The sequence below is a fragment of the Pongo abelii genome, chromosome 9 (genome assembly GCF_028885655.2).
Source record: "Pongo abelii isolate AG06213 chromosome 9, NHGRI_mPonAbe1-v2.0_pri, whole genome shotgun sequence".
Taxonomy (NCBI): Eukaryota; Metazoa; Chordata; class Mammalia; order Primates; family Hominidae; genus Pongo; species Pongo abelii.
Genome location: NC_071994.2, coordinates 33,089,881 through 33,112,440, shown reverse-complemented (window position 1 = coordinate 33,112,440; position 22,560 = coordinate 33,089,881). Strand labels below are relative to the sequence as shown.

The 22,560-nt window shown below is 45.9% G+C and overlaps 1 protein-coding gene across 1 annotated transcript in view; it reads left to right on the top strand.

Moving 5' to 3' along the window:
- NAT10 (N-acetyltransferase 10) overlaps nt 1-22,560 on the top strand; it is a 41,267-nt gene that overhangs the window by 11,886 nt on the left and 6,821 nt on the right. The window contains exons 7-23 of the mRNA XM_024255520.3: nt 751-865; nt 964-1,071; nt 5,044-5,177; nt 6,350-6,443; nt 6,889-6,987; nt 10,041-10,177; nt 13,370-13,494; nt 13,938-14,088; nt 14,683-14,779; nt 15,583-15,699; nt 16,889-16,990; nt 17,082-17,156; nt 17,740-17,856; nt 19,219-19,352; nt 19,555-19,603; nt 21,770-21,866; nt 21,964-22,074. Of these exons, the coding sequence (XP_024111288.1) occupies nt 751-865; nt 964-1,071; nt 5,044-5,177; nt 6,350-6,443; nt 6,889-6,987; nt 10,041-10,177; nt 13,370-13,494; nt 13,938-14,088; nt 14,683-14,779; nt 15,583-15,699; nt 16,889-16,990; nt 17,082-17,156; nt 17,740-17,856; nt 19,219-19,352; nt 19,555-19,603; nt 21,770-21,866; nt 21,964-22,074 (1,862 nt within the window). The remainder of the gene's footprint in view (nt 1-750; nt 866-963; nt 1,072-5,043; nt 5,178-6,349; nt 6,444-6,888; nt 6,988-10,040; nt 10,178-13,369; nt 13,495-13,937; nt 14,089-14,682; nt 14,780-15,582; nt 15,700-16,888; nt 16,991-17,081; nt 17,157-17,739; nt 17,857-19,218; nt 19,353-19,554; nt 19,604-21,769; nt 21,867-21,963; nt 22,075-22,560) is intronic.

Below are 22,560 nucleotides of genomic sequence, written 5' to 3'. Positions count from 1 at the left end.
GTGCACAGGACAGCTCCACACCAAAGAATTATCTGGTCCAAAATGTCAGTAGTGCTGAGGTGTAGAAATTCGAGCCTTGATGAACCCTGGGGGCCTTTCTCATTTTAACCATCTGTGATGCACTAACTCAGTAGAATGAGCAGGTCAGGAGGAGCAGCTGTGTGCTACTGAATACAACAGAAGCCTATGAAATCCTTTTCTTGCAGTGGGAGGATGTTTGAATTTTATAGTCAAACACATTTTATTTTTTTCCTGCATGCAAGAATGTTTGTATTGTATTTCTTTGGGGAGCTTTCCTTTCCCCTTCTTCCTTTTGTTTCTTTTTCCTAGTGACAAAAGATGAATTCATTTGTGTTTTTTCCCTGTGTGACTGGTGATCATATGGGGGTTGGGTTTGGAATTCCCCATTTAAGGATGGCCTGAAACACCTCAGTGCTAAAGAGCAAGCCTGGGAGGATGAGGGGAGGGCCATGTGGTATAGGGAATAGTGGCGGTCATGCACAACAGGAGGGCTTCTAATTGATCTCCTGGGATGAGTCCTTGGTTTTCTCATTTGCTGTATAAAGTATGTTCAGGTGCCTTGTGGAGGAGGTGCTGAATCATCTCACACTGCTCTCCAACTGGGTTTTAGCTTTTTCTGGCTTTCTTAGAGACACTTGGGGCCAATTAATTTTTTTGAAGAAAAGTTATACTCTGTATAGACATTGCATGCCCTCCCTAAAACTTCATTGCAGCGGTTTTGTATCTCAGGTTTATTCTGTCTCTGGCCTCTTGTAAGAAGTGTCTCGTCATTGATGACCAGCTCAACATCCTGCCCATCTCCTCCCACGTTGCCACCATGGAGGCCCTGCCTCCCCAGACTCCGGTGAGTCTGTGCTGGGGTCCAGGAATCTGGGGGAGGTTATGTTTTCTGTGTTGTTCCTCCTGTGGCAGTGACAGACCTTCCCCTTCTCTCTCTGGTAGGATGAGAGTCTGGGTCCTTCTGATCTGGAGCTGAGGGAGTTGAAGGAGAGCTTGCAGGACACCCAGCCTGTGGGTGTGTTGGTGGACTGCTGTAAGACTCTAGACCAGGTGAGTGTGGTGCTCGGAACTTCCAACACGAAGGTAGTAAAACATAGCATATGGAGCGTAACAGAAGCCAAGGTATGTTGACTCAAGACCCAGACCCTCCCTGGAGAAGGGGACTTTTCCCCTTGCTCATACTCGTGTGTGCTCAGCAACAGCAGGGCTATTTCATGTTGTGTGGGTTCCCAAAAGAAGTCTGGGGATTACCTCCCCCCAGTCAACAGATGGAGCAGATGAATTATTATTATTATTATTATTTATTTTTTTTTTAAAAGACAGAGTCTCACTCTGTCACCCAAGCTGGAGTGCAGTGGCATGATCACGGCTCACTGAAACTTCGAACCCCTGGCCTCAAGCAGTCCTTCTGCCTCAGCCTCCTAAGGTGCTGAGATTACAGGCATGATCCACTACATCTGGACAGATTACATTGAAAGAGGAATCCTCTCACCACTTTTTCCAAGAGAGGGCAACATACCTGTGTTCTTCGATTTCAGTTAAGTTTTGATGATATAAAGGTTTTTGCCTACAGCTTATTCAGAAGTGAGAGGAGAACTTGAGGCCCCTAGTCTGGTATTTACCCTGGTTCCAGTGTGAGGCCTGATGAGGGCCCTCTGGGGTAATATGTACCTGGTCTTTGAGTGCAAATAGCAGGCTGGGTGAGAGCTTACAGGTTGCATTTCTGTGCTCATCGAGGTGGTCTGCACTGGTAAACTTGGCTTCCCTGGTGGTTCCTGGGCCATGATGGGAACTGACTGGGCACAGCCCAGAGGTCTTTGAACTGTCAGGTGTGTTCAGGGTTCTAGGTCAGCCTGAGCCAAATGAGCAGCATGGGTCGCTGCCCTTGAGAGGGAAGATAGCTGCAGTGACACCTCCCGCTTAGGGCTGAGTCCCAGCAGGCTGGCTTCCCTTTTCATTCTGGAAATATGATCAGCAGCTACATAGCTCTCTATGCGGCTCCAGCTGCAGGCCCTAGGCTTTTTTGATTCACTTCCTGGTACCCTCTTTATCACAAAAGAGAAGGAGTGAGTGATAGGATAAAGCAGGAGAAACTGATTCTAGTTAAGTAGTATTACAAGAAAACAAATGGCCTATGACAAAAAAACCCAAAAAGTTAATAGAAAAAGAGTACTAAAAAAATAAGAAGTGGTGTTTCCACTTGGCAGTTTCACTCTGCAGAAACAACTGCTATTAACAGTTTATTATGTATCCTGCTGCCTCTTTTTTCATGCACATAAATGAATTAAATGCAAAGGGGTCATACTACAGAGTGTAAGTGGTCCCCTGTTAAGACATTTGGATTGATTCCAGCATTTCCACTGTTAGAAACAGTGCTCTTAGGGGATTCTTACAGATAAGTCTGTGGGCACTATATTTAGGGTATGTTTCCAGAAGAGAAATTGCTGGATCAGAGGTTGTGTGCATTCAAATGGGTGTTGTGCCAGTTGATGGAACTATCCAGTGTGTGGAAATGCCTTTTTCCCTACACCCTTGCAACAGTGATTCCTAGTAAACTTGTAAGTCTTTACTAATCTGATATGAGAACATAGGACCATTGTTTTAATTTGTGTTGCCGCTTTAATTAGGAGAGAGGAGGGTACCTTCTTCATACAATTATTGGTCATCTGTTGTTTTGTTGTTGTTGCTGTTGGTTTTTTGTTTTGTTTTTTTTTTTGTTTTGTTTTTTTTTTTTGGTGAGCCAGTCTGCTTATTTCCTCTGCCCACTTTTTAGTTGGATTTTGGCCTTTTTTGTATTGGTTCTTCATTTTAGGATGCATTTTAGTCTAGATTTGGTAACATTCTGTTATGTCATTGTATTTTTCAGAGTTTATAACTTCCATAATATAAAACAAAATGGTAAAATATAGCCTTCAGGCAAGGCCAAGTTAAGTAGGACCTGGATTCCCTTTGAGTGTTTTCATCTGGAGAAACTCTGGCTTCCTGAAGCCTCTCCCCTTCCATCTACCTTGGCCTATGTCTCTTCAGTGTCTTCTTAGCATCATTGCCTAGGCAAGCATGACAACTTCTCAGGACCATCTGGCCTTCTTCCCACCCTCAAACACCTATTCCCATCACAGATCCAGCTGAGGAGCAAAGTTTGGCCCCTAAGTAGTTAGTGGCTCCTGTCCTTCAGTGTCACTGGCATCTTGCTTTTACTTCTAGGCTCTCCTGTAGGCACTGGGGCCCAGCAGTAGACAAGAGGGATGCACCTGCTTCATGGAGCTTATCTCCTAGTGAGATGAGACAGTCAGTAAATAAAAGACATGAGCAGATCATATGGTGAAGCAGAAGATGCTACATACAATGGGAAGAAAGAAAAAGTTGCAGAGAGGGATAGGGCATGCCAGATGAGGGTGGGGTGCTGTGGTTCTACATACAGGGGCAGGGGTGGCCTCATGTAGGAGGTGATTTTGGAGCCAAGCCATGAAGGAGGCGAGGTGAGGAAACAAGCCCTGTGGCTCTTGGGGAGCCAGTGCTTCAGGCAGAGGAAGCAGCACGTGCATGGGCCTGGGGGAGGGGTGTCCCTCCGGTGTCCTAGGCCTGGCAGGGAGGCTGAGGGGCTGAAGAAGGGTGAGTAGGGGTGGAGGAGATTTTTGGAGGATCTTTCAGGCCACTGGAAGGGCTTTGGCACTTACTCTATGACAGATGGAAGCAGGGGAGGCTTTTATGCCCATAGTCTCCTTTCAGCACAGCTGCCAGAGGCATCCCCAGGCTTCTTTTTAAGAGGATCGTCTGACTGCTGTGTTGAATACAGACTGGTGGAGTGAGGGTGGCAGCAGGAAGACTGATCAGGAGGCTGCTGTCATGATGGAAGAAGGATAGGGTGGTGGCTTTGAGCAGAGCAGTAGAGGAGGATAGTGGTGTAAGTAAGGAATGGTAGGATTTTATATATGTTTTGGAGGTAACAGGATTCATTGACGAATCAAGTTATCAGGGAAGAATTGAAGAGGCTTTGGCCCAAGCAGTTGAACAGTTAACTGAGATGGGGAAGACTAGGTGGAGGAGGTTTGGGGCAACTTTAGGCGTTCAGTTTCAAGTTTGAGATCTGTAGTGTACAAATGGGAATGTACAGGAAGCAGTTGCATGTGTATAAAAGTCCGGTGTGGGCCGGCCAGGTGTGGTGGCTCACGCCTGTAATCCCAGCAGTTTGGAAGGCTGAGGTGAACGGATCATGAGGTCAGGAGATCGAGATCATCCTGGCCAACATGGTGAAACCCCGTCTCTACTGAAAATACAAAAATTAGCTGGGCATGGTGGTGTGCGCCTGTAATCCTAGCTACTTGGGAGGCTGAGGCAGGAGAATCACTTGAACCCAGGAGGTGGAGGTTGAAGTGAGCCGAGATCATGCCACTGCACTCCAGCCCCTGGCGACAGAGCGAGACTCTGTCTCAAAAAAAAAAAAAAGGTCTGGTGTGGGCCAGATGCCATGGCTCATTCCTGTAATCCCAGCACTTTGGGAGGCCGAGGCGGGCAGATCGCCTGAGGTTAGGAGTTCGAGACCAGCCTGGCCAACATGGCGAAACCCTGTCTCTACTAAAAATACAAAAACTAGCTGGGTGTGGTGGCAAGCGCCTGTAATCTCAGTTACTCAGGAGGCTGAGGCAGGAAAATCACTTGAACTTGGGAGGCGGAGGTTGCAGTGAGCCGAGATTGCACCATTGCACTCCAGCCTGGGCAACAAGGGTGAAACTCCATCTCAGAAGGAAAAAAAAATCTGATGTGCAGGGAAATGGTCCAGACTGAAGCTGTAAATTTGAGCTATCAGCATCTATTAAAAATTGGTACCAAAGGCCTTGAGACTGAAATGAGATGACCCAAGGGAGTGAGAAGTCCAGGTGCTGAGCAGTGCTTTCTGGCCTGCAAGAACAGCCGCCCTCTTATTTAGCCTGGCGTCAACCTCACTTCTCCACAGTGATGGTGATGAATGGTGGAAACTTGGGTCTTTCTTGGAGTTCACCTAATATGTTTCTCTTTCCACAGGCCAAAGCTGTCTTGAAATTTATCGAGGGCATCTCTGAAAAGACCCTGAGGAGTACTGTTGCACTCACAGCTGCCCGAGGACGGGGAAAATCTGCAGCCCTGGGATTGGCGATTGCTGGGGCGGTGGCATTTGGGTAAGGGGATTCAGTCCCCCATCTTTAGGAACTCTGGGCTCTGTGGGGGTAGTGTGCAGGGTTGGGGTCAGAGGACTGGTATCTCATGTTCCTAGTTCTGAGTTCTGAGTGGGTTCAGTGTGTGATTTCTCTAGGTCTTGATTTCCTGCCAGGAAACAGCAGCACTGTTTCCCCAACCCACCCTAAAGGTGCATGTTTACTCGTGTGTACACACAGACACATATATACCAGGGCCTTTGTAATCACTATTTACAGTTGAACAAACATGCAGAGGCAAAGAAATGGGAGTAAGAAACTTTACAACTCTCAGGGCATGAGAATGTGTATGACCAGCCTTGCTGACTGAGAAAAGTACAAGTTTGACATTTTAATGATTTTGATTAAAAGAAGCTTTCTTTGGCTTCTGAGGAGCTGGTTTTAGGTGTGATGTTAGTTTCTGTTCTTTTCTACTGGGTTTGGAAGATACATGGCAACTGCCAATAGAGTATGTTCTTCCAACTTCTCAGCCATAATAATGAACCTAGAACTTACTGTGTTTGCCTTTGTGCATTATCTTCCTTGGTGCTCTTTAGAGCTCTGTGGGCATTTTATAGAGGAATCAACCCAGATTTGGGGAGTTCCAGTGATTTACCCAAGATCCCCCAGCAAGTCAGTGCTGGTAGAGCTGGGGCTTGAGCTTAGCTCCTAACTCCTTGTCCTTTGTTCTTCCTGCTGCTCTAGCTGTAACAGTCAGCCTCTTAGCCATTAGCATCTGCTGTTAGCATCCTTTATACTCAGCAAGGCAAAGATAACTTGGAGGTTAGCTTTGGCCTTGGCCTGAGCACCGATTGAGCTCCCCAGCTTCACCATTTGAAAGCCTCAGCACAGCTAGTGATGAGCATGAAACTACTTCTTGTAGCAGTGCACTGGATTGGGAAGCAGTCTGTCTGTTCTGCACACCGAGGGCGTTGTCTCCACAGTGCTTCTAAGCAGTTTGCTTTCACAGATGTTGGTAGCTAAATGTCTGGAGTTGCTTTACTTTCCTTCCCAAAAGGTGTCCTGACTTTTTCCCTTGCTGTTACCTCTGGTTATCACCTTTGGGACAGGAGCAAACAAAAATATTTTCTTTTTTAAGTTGTTTCTTTAAAATGTTCCTAATTTCTTAAAAATCCTTCTTTTATTTTGTTCTGTAGGTACTCCAATATCTTTGTTACCTCCCCAAGCCCTGATAACCTCCATACTCTGTTTGAATTTGTATTTAAAGGATTTGATGCTCTACAATATCAGGTAGGAAATTTGGATTAAGAATTTTTATTTTGGACCTGGTGTGGTGGCTCACGCCTGTAATCCCAGCACTTTGGGAGGCCAACGCGGGCAGATCACCTGAGGTCAGGAGTTGGAGACCAGCCTGACCAACATAGAGAAACCCCGTCTCTACTAAAAATACAAAATTAGCCAGGTGTGGTGGCACATGCCTGTAATCTCAGCTACTTGGGAGGCTGAGGCAGGAGAATCGCTTGAACCTGGGAGGCAGAGGTTGCAGTGAGCTGAGATCATGCCATTGCACTCCAGCCTGGGCTTGAAACTCCATCTCAAAAAAAAAAGGATTTTTATTTTGATACAATGCTGGGTTTAAATCCAAGTGAAGTCTTTAGAATGCTTGCTTACTTTCATAATATTTAGTTTTTAAAACTTGTTTCTAAAGTTTGTCGTTGGTTTGACTCCCCACCAGGAACATCTGGATTATGAGATTATCCAGTCTCTAAATCCTGAATTTAACAAAGCAGTAATCAGAGTGAATGTATTTCGAGAACACAGGCAGACTATTCAGGTGAGGCTTGCTCTCAGACCCTGATGTGCAGGGCCAGTGTCTTGCTGTATTTAACGGCTCTAAGATGTTTCCTGTTATAGACATGTATGTCTTGTGTAATTGCATGTCTTTTAGACAATGGTGGTGTTGTATGCTAAACCTGTTCCAGATTTTCAGACTCTTCTAAAGAAAAACATTCAGCAAACTAACAAATATATGTAGTTAGATTGAAAAGTTGTGTTTTTGTCCTTTGAATATGGAATAAGTGGGGTGGAAAGTATGCTGATTAACTAAAAGAGAATCTTTCTTCTGACATCAGTTCTAACTTTGCTTAGTTATTGCAGTTTTTGAAATGTTGCATCTGTAACTAGAACAATAACCTTACAGCTTAAATGAAAAAAAGAACTTTGCAAAATGTGCTCTGAATCTTTGTGGTTTAGCCAGTGGCCTATTTTCTTTTTTAAACAGTGTTTTCCCAAAAGTTCTAAAAATCTCTAGCACTCTGTAAGCCTGAATGGTCTGCACTTGTCCAAAGGCTGCAGTTTTGCTAAATCTCTAAGAGAGGCATGAGGTGACGGGCTTACAGACGGACTGAGACTAATGGGCTCTTACTGGAGGAGGTTCATTGATTATTTTTGGAATTGGGCTGGGAAGTGAGACAGGTGAATTTGGCAGTTTATACCCTAGCACTTTATGCCTGTCAAAGCATATGTATATGCATGTCAAGAAGTTACACCTTTTTATCAGAGGTCAGATTATAAACAATGTTAAGTGTTTCACCTTAATTTTTTCTTACTAGTCTCTTTCTAGAATCTCTTCATTCTGTATATTTCTTCTCACTTTTGCTTGATTCCCCCAGCTGGGAGGAGGAAAGGCTGCTGTTGGTGAGGGTCAGGCTGCAGGCAATGAGAACACGGAGACCTGTTAAAACTCAAGAAAAATACACAAACCAAAGAAGGAAAACATTTCCCTGAAATACCTTGCCTCGGGCCTTGCTCCTTCTTGAATTTGTAATCAAATACTCTCTCATATTACCAGAGTTCTTTTGTCTCCAGTGTAAGCACAGAGGAGGTGACCTTACTTTATGAGACTCCATTTGTGTTCCTTTCAGGCCTCTCTTTGGGCTCAAGATTGAGAAAAAGAAGAATACTAGATAAAAGTTGGCTTCACCTCCCCTGGGGGGCTGCTTTCTGCTGCTTTTATGAGATGCTTGTTTAGTTTTTCCCTTGAAGAATCCAAGATCTGGGGCCCTATTGAGGACGTACATTCTGTTGCTAGAAATGAGCGGGGTTGGCCGGGCATGTGGTGGCTCATGGCTCTAATCCCAGCGCTTTGAGAGGCTCAGGTGGGCGAATCACTTGAGGTGAGGAGTTGGAGACCATCCTGGCCAACATGGTGAAATCCCATCTCTACTAAAATTTAAAAAAGTTAGCCAGGCATGGTGGCATGCGCCTGCAATCCCAGCTACTTGGGAGGCTGAGGCAGGAGAATTGGTTGAACCTGAGAATTGGTTGAACCCTGGAGGCAGAGGTTGCAATGAGCCGAGATCACACTACTGCACTCCAGCCTGGGCGACAGAGTGAGGCTTCGTCTAAAAAAATGAAAAAAGAAATGGGTGGGGTTGCCGCCTCCCTGGCCCATCAACTTATAGCAAAGCAGAACATCTTATTTGTAATGAAATAGTTCAAATGTATAGGAGTGTGCAGAGACCAGTATAACATTCAGGCACCCAACACTCAGGTTTAAGTATTGTTGACATTTTGATGTTTGCTGTGTTTGTTTCATATTTTAAATGTCATTTAGATTTTTGTTTTAAAGAACTAAAACATCACAAATACAGTTGAAGTCCCTCAACCCCTTTCCATCCTATTTCCTTCTGTCCCTCCCCATGGGTGACTTAGTTCTGATACTGGTGTGTGTCCTTTCAGTTCATGTGTTTCTATGTTTACTACGTAATTATCTGTCCATAAGTGGTAACATACTGTACTTGTCCTCCTTCAGCTTTCCTTTTTTAACATTTGTTTTCAAGATCTATGCAGATTAAAGCTTGTAGATCTGGTTGATTCATCTTTAGGTATTATGTGAGTAAATTATGTTTACATGTATGTTTCTCAAAGTGGAGTTGTTGGGTTTTAGGATTGTGTAGTTTTCCAGCTTTCTTAAAATTTGCCAAATTCTCCTTCAAAGGGTTTATACCAATTTACTCCCATGCCAGCATTCATTTGAGTTTTAATTTCTCTAAGACCTCACTAACTCTGGATGTTTTAACAGCTATTTAAGTTTTGTAAATGGTATCTCCCTGCTGTCTTTAGCATTTCACTGATTATTGGTGAGGTTGAGTATCTTTGTTTATGTTAATTGGTTATTCAGGTTTCCTATAAGATACCTCTTCATTGCTTTTCAAACCACTTTAAAATTAGCAGGAAGCCCTGAAGAAACTGAAGAGGTTGTTTGTATGCATAAAGATATGTAAGGGTGCATGTATTAAGAAAATAACAAGTTCTAGAAATGTCCATCAGTGCAGGGAGACTTGGCCCTTATAATCATGCCATCAGAGCAGGGAGCACAGTGCCCGGCATGAGAAATCCGACATCCTCTTCTTTAGCCACCACTGGGGTCGAGCTATGCCTCGAGCTCATCGGCTTCCCTTATCTGAGGCTGGGGGAAAACGTGAGGAGACAAAGGAGAGAAAGGAAAGGGAACCACCATCTATCTCTCAGCACTGTGAGTCAGGCACTGGGCAGGGCATCTTTATATACCTGCTTTATTTTTCCCTCAAGCAGCCATAAGATAGGTATTTCCTTCATTTTGCAGGAGGAGGAGTCTGAGGCACTGTGGGATTAAGTGGCTTGTCCAAGGTCATATGATCAGTGGCCGAACTCTCTGAACCCAGGTGTCTGACTCCAAGCCCATCCCATTTTTGCCCTGCCAGGAAAAAGTAGAAAGGAGGAATGAGAGGAGAGAAGGAAACAGGGAGAGAGAGGAAAGAGAACATCCTTTATGATGAGTCACCAGTAATCACAGCTGTGACATGAGTTCGCTATGCTAATAATCTAAATTTTCCTTCCCCATAGTATATACATCCTGCAGATGCTGTGAAGCTGGGCCAGGCTGAACTAGTTGTGATTGATGAAGCTGCCGCCATCCCCCTCCCCTTGGTGAAGAGCCTACTTGGCCCCTACCTTGTTTTCATGGCATCCACCATCAACGGGTAAGGTACTGTGGGCAGGAGTCCTTACTCCTGTGGCAGGCTCTTGCAGATTCAGGGGCATGTAGCGGATGTGGCCTGGGCCTGGACAGCTAAGTGTGATACTCAGAGTCTCTGAGTGTTTGGGGCTGCTTCATTCTCTACTGGGCTTCTGCAAATGGAAACTGGTCTCTTAATGAACTGTTACATGTCTCTGGCCCGACATGAAATGGGCAGCGTAAGACTGAAGAATTTTAGTCTGATGTGCTGAGTGTCTGCTTCTGTCTGTAGGTGTGATAAAATGTTGAAAAATACATGGATGGTGATACCAATATCTTATATCTTAGAAAATACAGTATTAAAGTACTATAATTATCATAAGAAAGCAAGTTCATAATGATGTGTTTTTTTAAATTTGAAATATTTGATTTTTTAATTTGAAATATTTAGTGTTGGCTATTGAAAAATTAGAACAGGTAAGCAAAAGAAAAATCACCTGTAGCCAGGTGCGGTGGCTCACACCTGTAGTCCAGCACACTGGGAGGCCGAGGCAGGTGGATCACAAGGTCAGGAGTTCGAGACCAGCCTGACCAACATGGCGAAACCCCATCTCTACTAAAAATACAAAAATTAGCCGGGTGTGGTGGCGCGTGCCTGTAATCCCAGCTACTCAGGAGGCTGAGGCAGGAGAATTTCTTAAACCCGGGAGGTGGAGGCTGCAGTGAGCCGAGATTGCACCACTGCACTCCAGCCTGGGCGACAGAGCGAGACTATCTCAAAAAAAAAAAAAAAGAAAAAAGAAAAATCACCTGTAATTCAACCATCTGGAGATAGATTTTGTTAGAATTTTGATGTACATTTTCTCTGCATTTATTTTACTTTTTTCATTTGAGCAAGGAAAACATTTTTAATTTGCTTTTTGAATATAACAATATACTGTGAAATTTTTTGAGGTTGGTAAATATGTATCTCCAATATTGGGAAGATTTCTGTATAGAAATCACATCTTGAAGAGGTTATTCTGTATGCAGATTTATTGTGACTGCTTTGCTTACACTGAAAATACTGAAATAAAATGGATTTTTACTTTTCAAACAGCTTTGTTGAGATATAACTCACATACTATACTATCTATCCATTTAAAATGTGTAATGTAATGGTTTTTAGTATGTTCACAGAGTTGTGCAACCATGCTCACCACAACCAATTTTAGAACATTCTTATCACCCCATAAAGAAAGCCTGTGCATCCTCCTCCAGTTCCTCCACACCCCCCAACCCTAGGGAGTCACTAATCTACTTTCTGTACCCGTAGATTTGCCTATTTTGGACATTTCATATAAATGGAATTATAAAATATGTGGTCTTCCATGACGGACTTGTAGCACGTATCAGTATTTCATTCCTTTTTATGGTTGAATAGTATTCTCTCGTATAGATATACCACATTTTATTTTTCCATTTATCTGTTGGTAGACATTTGGGTTGTTTCTCCCTCTTGGATATTATTAATAATCTTGCTTTGAACATTAGTGTGCAAATTTTTGCGTGGACATGTTTTTCAGTTCTCTTAGGGATACACCTAGAAGTGAAACTATTGGGCTAACTCTATGTTTGACCATGCGAGGAGCTGCCAGACTCTTCCAAAGCAGTTGCACATTCTACGTTCCCACTAGCAGTATGAGGGTTCTGACTTTTCTGCATCCTCTCACACACTTGTTATGTATCTTTGTGATTATAACCATTCTAATAGGTGTGAAGTGACCTCTCGTTATAATTCTCATTTGCATTTCCTGGTGACTGATGATATTAGCATCTTTACATGTGCGTATTGGCCACTCATGTATGTTTTTGGAGAAATGTCTATTCATATCCTCTGTTCATCTCTCTAATTGGGTTGTCTTTTTTATTAATGATTTGTAAGGGTTCTTTATATATTCTTGATACCAGGTCCCTTATCAGATATGATTTACAAAAATTTTCTCACATTCTATGGGTTTTTTCACTTTCTTCTTCTTTTTTTTTTTTTTTTTTGAGACAGACTCTGACTCTGTCACCAAGGCTGGAGTGCAGTGGTGTAATCTTGGCTCACTGCAACCTTCACCTCCCAGGTTCAAGCGATTCTCCTGCCTCAGCCTCTTGAGTAGCTGGGATTACAGGTGTGTACCACCATGCCTGGCTAACTTTTGTATTTTTAGTAGAGACGGGGTTTCACCATGTTTGTCAGGCTGGTCTCAAACTCCTGACCTCAGATGATCTACCCGCCTCGGCCTCCCAAAGTGCTGGGATTATAGGCATGAGCCACCATGCCCGGCCACTTTCTTTATAGTAATGTCTTTTAACGACAAAAGTTTTGAAGTTTTGTTGCTTGTGCTTACTCTTTTTTCTTAAATAAATAAATAGGATACTTTTGGGAGAGCTTTGTTATGTGGTGTGGAGAGTGGGCATAAAACACTCATCTAGCTTTTATCATTATTTGAGTAAGAGGAAGTATTTTATAATCTTTGAATATAATAATGAGTACTATGAAATGATGTAATGAAAAGTGCTGTGTGTACCCTGTGGTGACATATGCCTGTGACTAAAGACAAGGAGAAGAAAATTTAACAATGAAAGCTGCTTATCAGATTATAGGTGATTTAATTTTTTCCCGACATTTTTTAGCTATTTTATGTCACCTTTTAAGTGGGCATAGCAATGAAAAGAATTACTGAGGTGGTGGATTTGTTTTATTTTCCAAACTGGAAATGTTCTCAGTTCATTTCCTTATGCACTGTACTTCCAAAAGCAGCTCCGTTAGTTGACCATTTAACTTTGTTCCAGCTTCACTAAAACTGCCTAAAGCCTTATGCTAAAGGCTTTACTTACATCCTTTTTTCAGTCCTTATTTTTTAAGTTCACATCACAGTCCTGTGAGGTGTATAGAATAATCCCCCCTTGAAGATGAGGCGAAAAGAGATTGAGCTCCTTGCCCAAAGATACTAAGTAGATGAGCCAGGACGTGAGCCCAGGCCTGGGTGGCCCCAAGCTGAGCCACCTTGCCACCCTGCCTCCTTTGGACAGGTGCCTGCTATGCTGGAAGTTCAGAGATGAGCAAGGCTGTCCTGGGGGAAGCAGGGGTCTGTTGTTCCAGCAGGTGGAGGAAAGCAGTTCTCTGTCCCCGCCTAGACAGTGGATTTGGGACCTCGTGCCTGATTCCTTTTGCCTTTGTTTCTAGCTATGAGGGCACAGGCCGGTCACTGTCCCTCAAGCTAATTCAGCAGCTCCGTCAACAGAGCGCCCAGAGCCAGGTCAGCACCACCGCTGAGAATAAGACCACGACGACAGCCAGATTGGCATCAGGTACCCCAGAACCTGACCCGGGTCCCGCGGTTCACAGCAAGGCCCTTCAGTCTTACCGATCCTCGCTTCACCTGTGACATCATGGGAAGCACCAAACCTTCCCACCATCAGGCTGAGAGGTTGAGTCCCCAAGAGGAGAAGTAGCTTTTCTCGGAGGAACAGCAGTCCAGTGACCAGATGGGAGCCAGACTAGGGCCTTCTGATGGCGGGGCCCTTGTGTATCCTTGTCTCAGGGCATGGTTGCATTGAGATCCCTTTGGGGTTGGTATCATGGCAAGTTGAATATCCACCAAAAACAAGTTTAAACCACCCAGTTTAAATTCTTACCACACGTCTCTGGCCACCATGGGACAACTATAAAGTGAAACATTTTTCCTTGCTTTTTTAGATAATACGTATTTAATCATTGTTTCTTCTTTTGTGTGTGTGATTGTGGGGAACAGCGCGGACACTGCATGAGGTTTCCCTCCAGGAGTCAATCCGATACGCCCCTGGGGATGCAGTCGAGAAGTGGCTGAATGACTTGCTGTGCCTGGATTGCCTCAACATCACTCGGATAGTCTCAGGCTGCCCCTTGCCTGAAGCTTGTGAACTGTATCCTCCTCTGGGTTTCACTGGCCCTGTGAAAAGGAGAGGGGCGGTGAAAGAATTCAAAGGATTTGGGTCCTTTGTTTCATAGGATGCTGCTCTAGAGAAAGGGGGAAAGTTGAACATTTTCAATTTCCTTTTTCTCTTCTTCGTTTTTTTTTCTTTTTTTTTTTTTTTTTTGAGACGGAGTCTCGCTCTGTCACCAGGCTAGAGTGCAGTGGCGCGATCTCGGCTCACTGCAGCCTCTGCCTCCCGGGTTCAAGTGATTCTCCTGCCTCAGCCTCTCGAGTAGCTGGGATTACAGGTGCCCGCCACCACGCCCGGCTAATTTTTGTATTTTTAGTAGAGACAGGGTTTCACCATGTTGGTCAGGCTGGTCTTGAACTCCTGACCTTGTGATCCGCCTGCCTCAGCCTCCCAAAGTGCTGGGATTACCGGTGTGAGCCAACGCCTCCGGCCCTCTTCTTCCTTCTTTTATGTGTTTCTGCTTAGGACACTGAGCTCCTGTTCCCAGCTAGGGAAATTTGTTCTGCCTCCAGAGAGTAGTATGACCTGTCTTCGGCTATTTGTTTTGTTTTGGTTTCTTGACTCCAGACCCAGGTACTATGTTAATAGAGATACCCTCTTTTGCTACCACAAGGCCTCTGAAGTTTTCCTCCAACGGCTTATGGCCCTCTACGTGGCTTCGCACTACAAGGTAACTGCAGTTAGCCCTTGTGTGAATGGCAGCAGGGAGCTTCAGCATTTGGCAGTCCCCTTTTACTTGATTTACATCTTTTATTACCCAATGGCTTAGGTGACTGTTCCATTGGGACATTGATGAGGTCCACTGATCTTGCTGTGTGTAGGTATAGAGCATGGAGCTCCATTCAGTAGCTGGACAAGGTGGAAAGCTGTGTCCATTTTTAAAGGAGTGCTTTCATTTCTTGCCTGCCTACTAAACTGATAGGATGAGGTGACATTGCACTTGTGGCCCGGTGGTGCAGTTTGACCTGAGACCAGCTTTGTAGCTCTGGGCTATTTTTATGGAACAGTGAATTTGAGGGTTTAGAATGTCTGAGATTCTTAAAAACAAAAGGGTTGGTTAAAAAGGATACTTTTCGAATGTCTAGGTAGTATTTTTATGAACAGCCTTTAACGGAAGGCTTGAAGAGTTGGTGTTAGAAGTGGTGATAGTTTTTCCTGAAATAGCAGCCTCTTATCGGTAAAAAGTTCACTTCCTAGCTGTGAAATAAGTAGTGCTAAATAAATTCTCTTCTGCTGTCCAGCCTCAGTGCTCGGGGTGAGAGGACAGTAGGCATTTGAGGCTAAGTTCCACTTAAACTGTTAGGAAGAGTCTCAGGCTTGCCAAAATACTAGAGAGGTGCTTTGCTGGACTTCTGCTCCTCACTTGGCTTTGGAGAAGGCAATACTGCAGTCATCCTGTGGTTCTGAATCGAACCTTTTGCGTAAAGGGCAAGAGCAAGAGTGCTTCTCACTGACCGTGTTTGGCTTTCACAGAACTCTCCCAATGATCTCCAGATGCTCTCCGATGCACCTGCTCACCATCTCTTCTGCCTTCTGCCTCCTGTGCCCCCCACCCAGAATGCCCTTCCAGAAGTGCTTGCTGTTATCCAGGTATAGGAGCAGAGGCGTCCTTGTGGCAGTGATTTGGGGAACCACTGAGGCATCAGGAATTAGTGGCTCAATAACTGCATTGTGGGAGTTTTGAAACTGTGGAGTCCTGGTCTGGAACCAAGGGGCTGGGTCTGCTGAGACAGGTGACTAGGGTGCACTGGAAGAGGTCAGTGCCACTAGACACCCAAAGCTCCACTGTTGATGGACGGGGAAAAGCCAGAACTGACCTCTCTCTTATTTTGACTCAGCTTCTTCCACAAACAGACTTGTTTGTTTTCTCCCTTTATTACAAAAGCAATACATGGTGCAGAGGCTACAGATTGGGGAACAAATTTTTAATGCCTAGCATGGATGTATTTATGCATTTCTGTATCACTTTTCATATACATGGGAACATAGTATTTAGTAATCTGCTTTTATTTTTAGGCAGTGTATAAAACACTCATAATCTACATAAGTTTTAAAGCTGTGTAGTATTTTATTATATACATGTACCATTATTTGTTCAACCATTCACCCGTTAGACATTTTAGTTGTTTTGAACTTGTGCTGTTCTGTACAGAGCCTTATGAGCATCCTGTGGCTTGATGGCATTCACACACGCACAGCATGCATAGAGACTCTCTTCTAATGTGGCTTTTACTTTTTGGGTCAGGAGGCTGTCAGTTTTCTGCCCTGTAACATGGGGCATGGTAATTAAGCTCCTGTTAGGAATGGATGTGTCAGGCCGGGCGCCGTGGCTCACGCCTGTAATCCCAGCACTTTGGGAGTCCGAGGCGGGCGGATCACAAGGTCAGAAGATCAAGACCATCCTGGCTAACACGGTGAAACCCCGTCTCTACTAAAAAAAAAAAAAAAAAAAATACAAAAAATTAGCCGGGCGTGGTGGTAGGCACCTGTAGTCCCAGCTACTCGGGAGGCTGAGGCAGGAGAATGGTGTGAACCCAGGAGGCAGAACTTGCAGTGAGCTGAGATAGCGCCACTGCACTTCAGCCTGGGCGACAGAGCAAGACTCCATCTCCAAAAAAAAAAAAAAAGGGGCAGGGGGAATGGATGTGTCAGTGTCAGGGTTAAACCTGAACATGGGGGTGGAAACAACTGGCCTAGTTCGAGAAACAAGCTATATTCTGTGAGTGGGCTCTGTATCAGAGCTGGCCTTTCTGCCTGCACTGTCCTGCTTCCCCCACAGGTGTGCCTTGAAGGGGAGATTTCTCGCCAGTCCATCTTGAACAGTCTGTCTCGAGGCAAGAAGGCTTCAGGGGACCTGATTCCATGGACAGTGTCAGAACAGGTGACGGGCTTTCCCTGGTGTGTCTGAGGGAAGCTGGCGGTGTCCAAAGATGTCTGTGTTGCTAAGTTACTGGTTTGTGTCTCCCACACAGTTCCAAGATCCAGACTTTGGTGGTCTTTCTGGTGGAAGGGTCGTTCGCATTGCCGTTCACCCAGATTATCAAGGGGTAATGTGTCCTCAGGCTTCCCTGAAGCCGTGTTGCTGGCGGTGCTTTAGGGTGGGGGTACTTGGTGGCTGGAATAAGAAGCTGGTCAAGCAGAAGCAAGTGAAGTGTAGGCACTTCCCTGCTCTGGAGAATTGAGCCAGGGTTCGGGGTGGGCAGGGGACAGGATGAGGGCATATGCTCACTCTTCCTTTGTGAGAACAAGGACTTGTGAACCAGACCTGCATACCGAAATTACCTTCTTAGAACACCTCACTGAGTAATTGGCTGTAGAAACTTCCTTTTCAGGTAATGGTACAGAAACTGCCTCTCATTTGGGCTTGCCCATCTGGAGACCAGAAAGCACAGCCATCCTTACCCTCAAGTGGCTGTTCTTGATGGGCTAGACCAGTGTTAAGAACTCAGGTCACACTACTTTCAGTCTTAAGCGTCTCTGCTTTGACCTCACTCAGGGTTTTCATTGGTTCTCTTGCCCCGTGCGGTTTGACAGGGAAGGTTCTCTAGAAGCAATGCAGGGGAGTCAACGTGTCTTAGACTGAGAGCAGCTCTCTTCCCTCTGCCTCTTCCCCTTCATGTTTGCTCCTAGATGGGCTATGGCAGCCGTGCTCTGCAGCTGCTGCAGATGTACTATGAAGGCAGGTTTCCTTGTCTGGAGGAAAAGGTCCTTGAGACACCACAGGAAATTCACACCGTAAGCAGCGAGGTAAGCATCTTTCGACAAACCTCCTGTGTCCTGGTTCTTGGGAGGATAATTCTCTGGGTTTTTAGGGGCATCAACAAAAACCAGTCCAGAGCTTTGGGCCCCTCTCTCATTTTCTTCTGCTGCTTTCTCCAACCGAACACTTGAGATCCTCAGATCAGTATCATTGGGATCATCTGGCAGCTTGTTAAAAATGTAAATTCTTGAGCCCCACTCCAGACCTACTGAATCAGAAACTCTGGGGTAGACCCCGTAATCTGTAGTTTAACAGGATTCTCAGGTGATTCTGATGCTCATTCAAGTTTGAGAATCACTGCTCTATAATCTCTTTCATCCTACACCCAGACTAAGGGAAGTTCTGTCATTCCTTGATAAGAATGACTAGTAACTGTGACAGCCTTTCACGTGCATTCATTGATTTTCACAGTATGTATATTTGGGAGCTAGACAAGGGGCTTTTATTTAAGTTGAAGCAGCTGGGCAACATGGCGAAACTCCGTCTCTATAAAAAATACAAAAATTAGCCGAGCATGGTGGTGCACGCCTGTAGTCCCAGCTACTTGGGACGCTGAGGTGGGAAGATTGCTTGGACCCCAGAGGTTGAGGCTGCAGTGAGCTGTGATCTCACCACTGGACTCCAGCCTGGGTGACAGAGCCAGACCCTGTCTCAAGCAATGAAAAAAAAAAGTTCAAGCTCAGAGGTTTGTCACTTCCTAAGGCTGTGAGGTGATAGAACCTGGACTTCATGCTGGATCACAGGAGGCTGCCTGTCCCTTTGTAAATCTGTTGGGCATTTTTTTTTTTTTTTTTTTTTGAGATGGAGTCTTGCTCTGTCTCCTGGGCTGGAGTGCAATGGCATGATCTCAGCTCACTGCAACCTCTGTCTCCCAGGTTCAAGCAATTTTCTTGCCTCAGCTTCCTGAGTAGCTGGGACTACAAGCACGTACCACCATGCCTAGCTAATTTTTGTATTTCCAGTAGAGATGGAGTTTTGCCATGTTGGCTAGGCTGGTCCCAAACTCCTGACCTCAGGTGATCCACCCGCCTCAGTCTCCCAAAGTGCTGGGATTACAGGCATGAGCCACCACTCCCGGCCTCTGTCAGTCATTTCTAAACTCTGTGGCTGTCTTCCTGCATTCTAGAGGTCTGGATCAGTGTGGTTCCATGCATGTTGAGGTGTTTTGTGTACTTGGGAATGATTGCTTGACTCCGATGTTCTCATAGTTTGAAAACCACAGCAACAAACCAAGAAACCTCTCCCAGTTTTTGTTGTGCTAAGTCTGGAGTGCGCTGTGGCAGGGGTGCTTGACGATGTCTCTCTCCCTCTGCTGAGTGGACTGTGTTCTCTCCTTGGCATCTTCCCAGGCTGTCAGCTTGTTGGAAGAGGTCATCACTCCCCGGAAGGACCTACCTCCTTTACTCCTCAAATTGAATGAGAGGCCTGCCGAGCGCCTGGATTACCTGGGTGTTTCCTATGGCTTGACCCCCAGGCTCCTCAAGTAAGTGCCTGCCCTCCTTCCGCGGCATCACTCCTTGGCATTGAGAAAGAAGAGTTCTGTGGGCTGTGTGTCTCTGTTGGTAGCTGGTGTCTGTGCTAGCCTGCTATTCGTGGCGTGCTCTTCCTGGCTCTTGCCCTTCTGTGTCTGTCAGCCACTCCCCAGAGGCCACACACAGTGACCTACTGTCTTTGTATCTTTGCAGGTTCTGGAAACGAGCTGGATTTGTTCCTGTTTATCTGAGACAGACCCCGGTGAGTGAGGCATCTAGCAGAGGAGAAGTTTAGGTTTGCCATTATGGTAGGTGACAGGCCTGTCCTTGCAAAGAGCCCTAGTGCCTCCCTGCTGCATTGCTCTGAGCAGGTGGCTGTGCCTCTGAAGAGGTTTATTCTGATGGACACGGAAACAGCCATCCTCAGTGACAGGCCACATCATCACACATTTCTTCCCCGACTACACGGTGCATGCCTTGTGCTTAGTCATAAAATGGCAGAGGTACACGTGGATTTGTTCATCAGATTCTGAGAAAGGAGAGTGGACAGGAGGATCAAGGGTAATTCCTAGAGTTTTGGCTTGAGAAACTGGGTGTTGGAGGTGCTGTCGGAGATGGGACTGACTGCAGGAGGAGCAGATTTGGAGGGAAGAGTGGGAGTTCTTTTTTGATGTTAATGTGAGATGCCTATTGGACATCCAAGTGGAAATGTGGACTAGGCATTTATTTGACTACAGGAATTTAGAGGTAGGGAAGTTTGGGGCTAGAGATGGAGCTTTGGGAGCCGTCAGCATATTAATAATAGAATGCACTGCAGGAGGGCACAGAGCTCTTGTCTGTTGTGTTCATTGCTGTATTCCTCGCACTTAGAGTAGCAATTGCTGTGTAGTTTGTGTTCAGTAAATACTTTTGTTAAGTGAATGAAAAATATCTGGAGCCAATGAAAGGACGTGAGAGTGACTCCTTGGACCCTAACGTTTAGAGGAATGAAGAGGAGGACACAGCACATGCAAGACTGAGAAGGAACAGCCCTGATGCACAAAAGAAAGTCGGGTGTGGTGTCACATGTCGAGGTGAAAAAGTGGGAATGGGAGTCAGCCCTGTTGAGAGGATGAGGAGGATGAGGACAGCTGGCCATTGGATTCGTCAGCAGTGGTGAGCTGCATTGAAGCAGCTGCAGTGGAGTGGAGGCTTTGGCCTGGCCAGAGGGAAGAGGAGGTGAAGAACTAGAAGGGGAACAGGCGACTCTTTCAGGAAGCTAAAGGGAGCAGAGAAACAGGGTCGCTGGAGGGAGATGGGAGCTAAAGAGGGATTGTCTGATGGGAGATTCTAGAGAATGTTTTTTGCTGCTGGGTTCGATCCTGCAAGTAGTGGTATAGGTGAGGGGGGCTGACTGCCAGAGTGCAGGCCTTGAGGAAGTGGTGGGTGGGACTCGAGACTCAGGAAGAGAGGTGACCACCTACTTCATCCTTTGGAACAGGGAAGGCAGAGAGCGTGGGAATGGAAGGCATCAGTTGGCTGGCTGATTTGGGGTTGGGAGGATGAAGACACTGTCTTCTGAGTGCTTCTGTCTTCCCAGATGAGGGGAGTCCATCGGCTGAGAGGGAAGTGTTGGAGGTTTGATTTTGGAGAGGGCAAAGCCAGTATCAGAGGCTAGTGTCCAGTGTCCGTCTGAGGGTTTAAAGTGGGACTGGTGAGGACTGCTGGGTGTTGAGCTGCTTCTGTGCAGGCAGGGAGCCGCAGAGATGGGTTGGGTCTCTGTCTGTGCATTTGGTGGAGGCTGGGGATGTAAATTTGGCTGTCAGCTGCCAGGAGAACGCAAGCTAGTGAGCTGCGGTGTGGTCTGCGGTGTGTCCGTGTGGTCTTGCACTGTGCACTGTTCATTTGTGACTTGATGGTGGTGTTTTTATGGTGTGGTGCTTTGTTGTTATGGAGTAAAAAATGTAAAAATAGTCACAATTTTAACACCTAAAGAAGCCTGCACTTGCAGACTGGCTGCCAGCACTGAGGTGTAGGTTTTGGCCCTGGAGTTTCTGCTGTGAGGCATCAAACCCATGTTGACTGGATTGTGTGGAGCTTAAGCCCTAGTGACTGAGTTCAGCGTCTACCCGAGAGGAGCAGATATTTCCCTCCTGCACGTCCCAAGCAAGAGGCAGGCCCGGAAGAGCCAGCAGCTCTGCTCTGTGTCTGTGACACTTTTGAGGAGATTGCAGGACAGTGATCTTTGCAGCCGTTGCGTGTGAACTGAGGTGATAGGAGGAAGGTGAAGGCGAGGGCTGTTTGAGAAGGGTGCCTACCCCCAGCCCGGGAAGAAGGAGAGGCCTGCGGAAGCACTAAGTCTTTCTTCTCTGAGTGTTTACCCTTCATCAATGATGGGTTGTTCAAAAAAGGGGGTTCCTGGTGCCAGTTAAACCTCTGTGTTGCCCAGAATGACCTGACCGGAGAGCACTCGTGCATCATGCTGAAGACGCTCACTGATGAGGATGAGGCTGACCAGGGAGGTTGGCTTGCAGCCTTCTGGAAAGGTGACTGAGGAGTGGGGGTTTTGGGGAGACAATGAGGTGATCGGGGGCTGCCGGGGATGCCTCCAGACCTCTAACTCTGCGTGATGGCACCCCACAGATTTCCGACGGCGGTTCCTGGCCTTGCTCTCCTACCAGTTCAGCACCTTCTCTCCTTCCCTGGCTCTGAACATCATTCAGAACAGGAACATGGGGAAGCCAGCCCAGCCTGGTGAGCCGGGCGGGGACAGGGAGGAGGGTTGGGAATGGCTTGGCTGTGTCGGAGGTGGGTGTGGTGTCCTAGGAAGGGTGTGGGCTGGAAATTGAGGGACTGGTTCTAGCCTGCAGTCACTTGCTGGCCACCACCCGCTTGCCAGGCCCCTGCTCTGTCCCAGGCTGTGCTGTCTTTCATTTTCATGGTAAGACTCTGGCTGTGCAATTTAATGTCAGAGGTGTCCATTTAGTTCATGTAGCTGGTTAGTTATGGAGGCCGATTTACATCTGTGCTCTAGGGGAGTGAGGTGCTCCATCTCTGAGGTTTAGTTTCCTCATTCATGAAATTGTAATAAGAATATGCTGCTAGCCTTCTGTAGCCAACAGCACACAGAAGTGCTTTGTGCATACAGATTCTGTTTGAATACTTAAAAAACAAAAAATGTGTAAGAGATTAGTTTTATTGCATATTTTACATATAAATATTTAGGTACAACATGCCTAT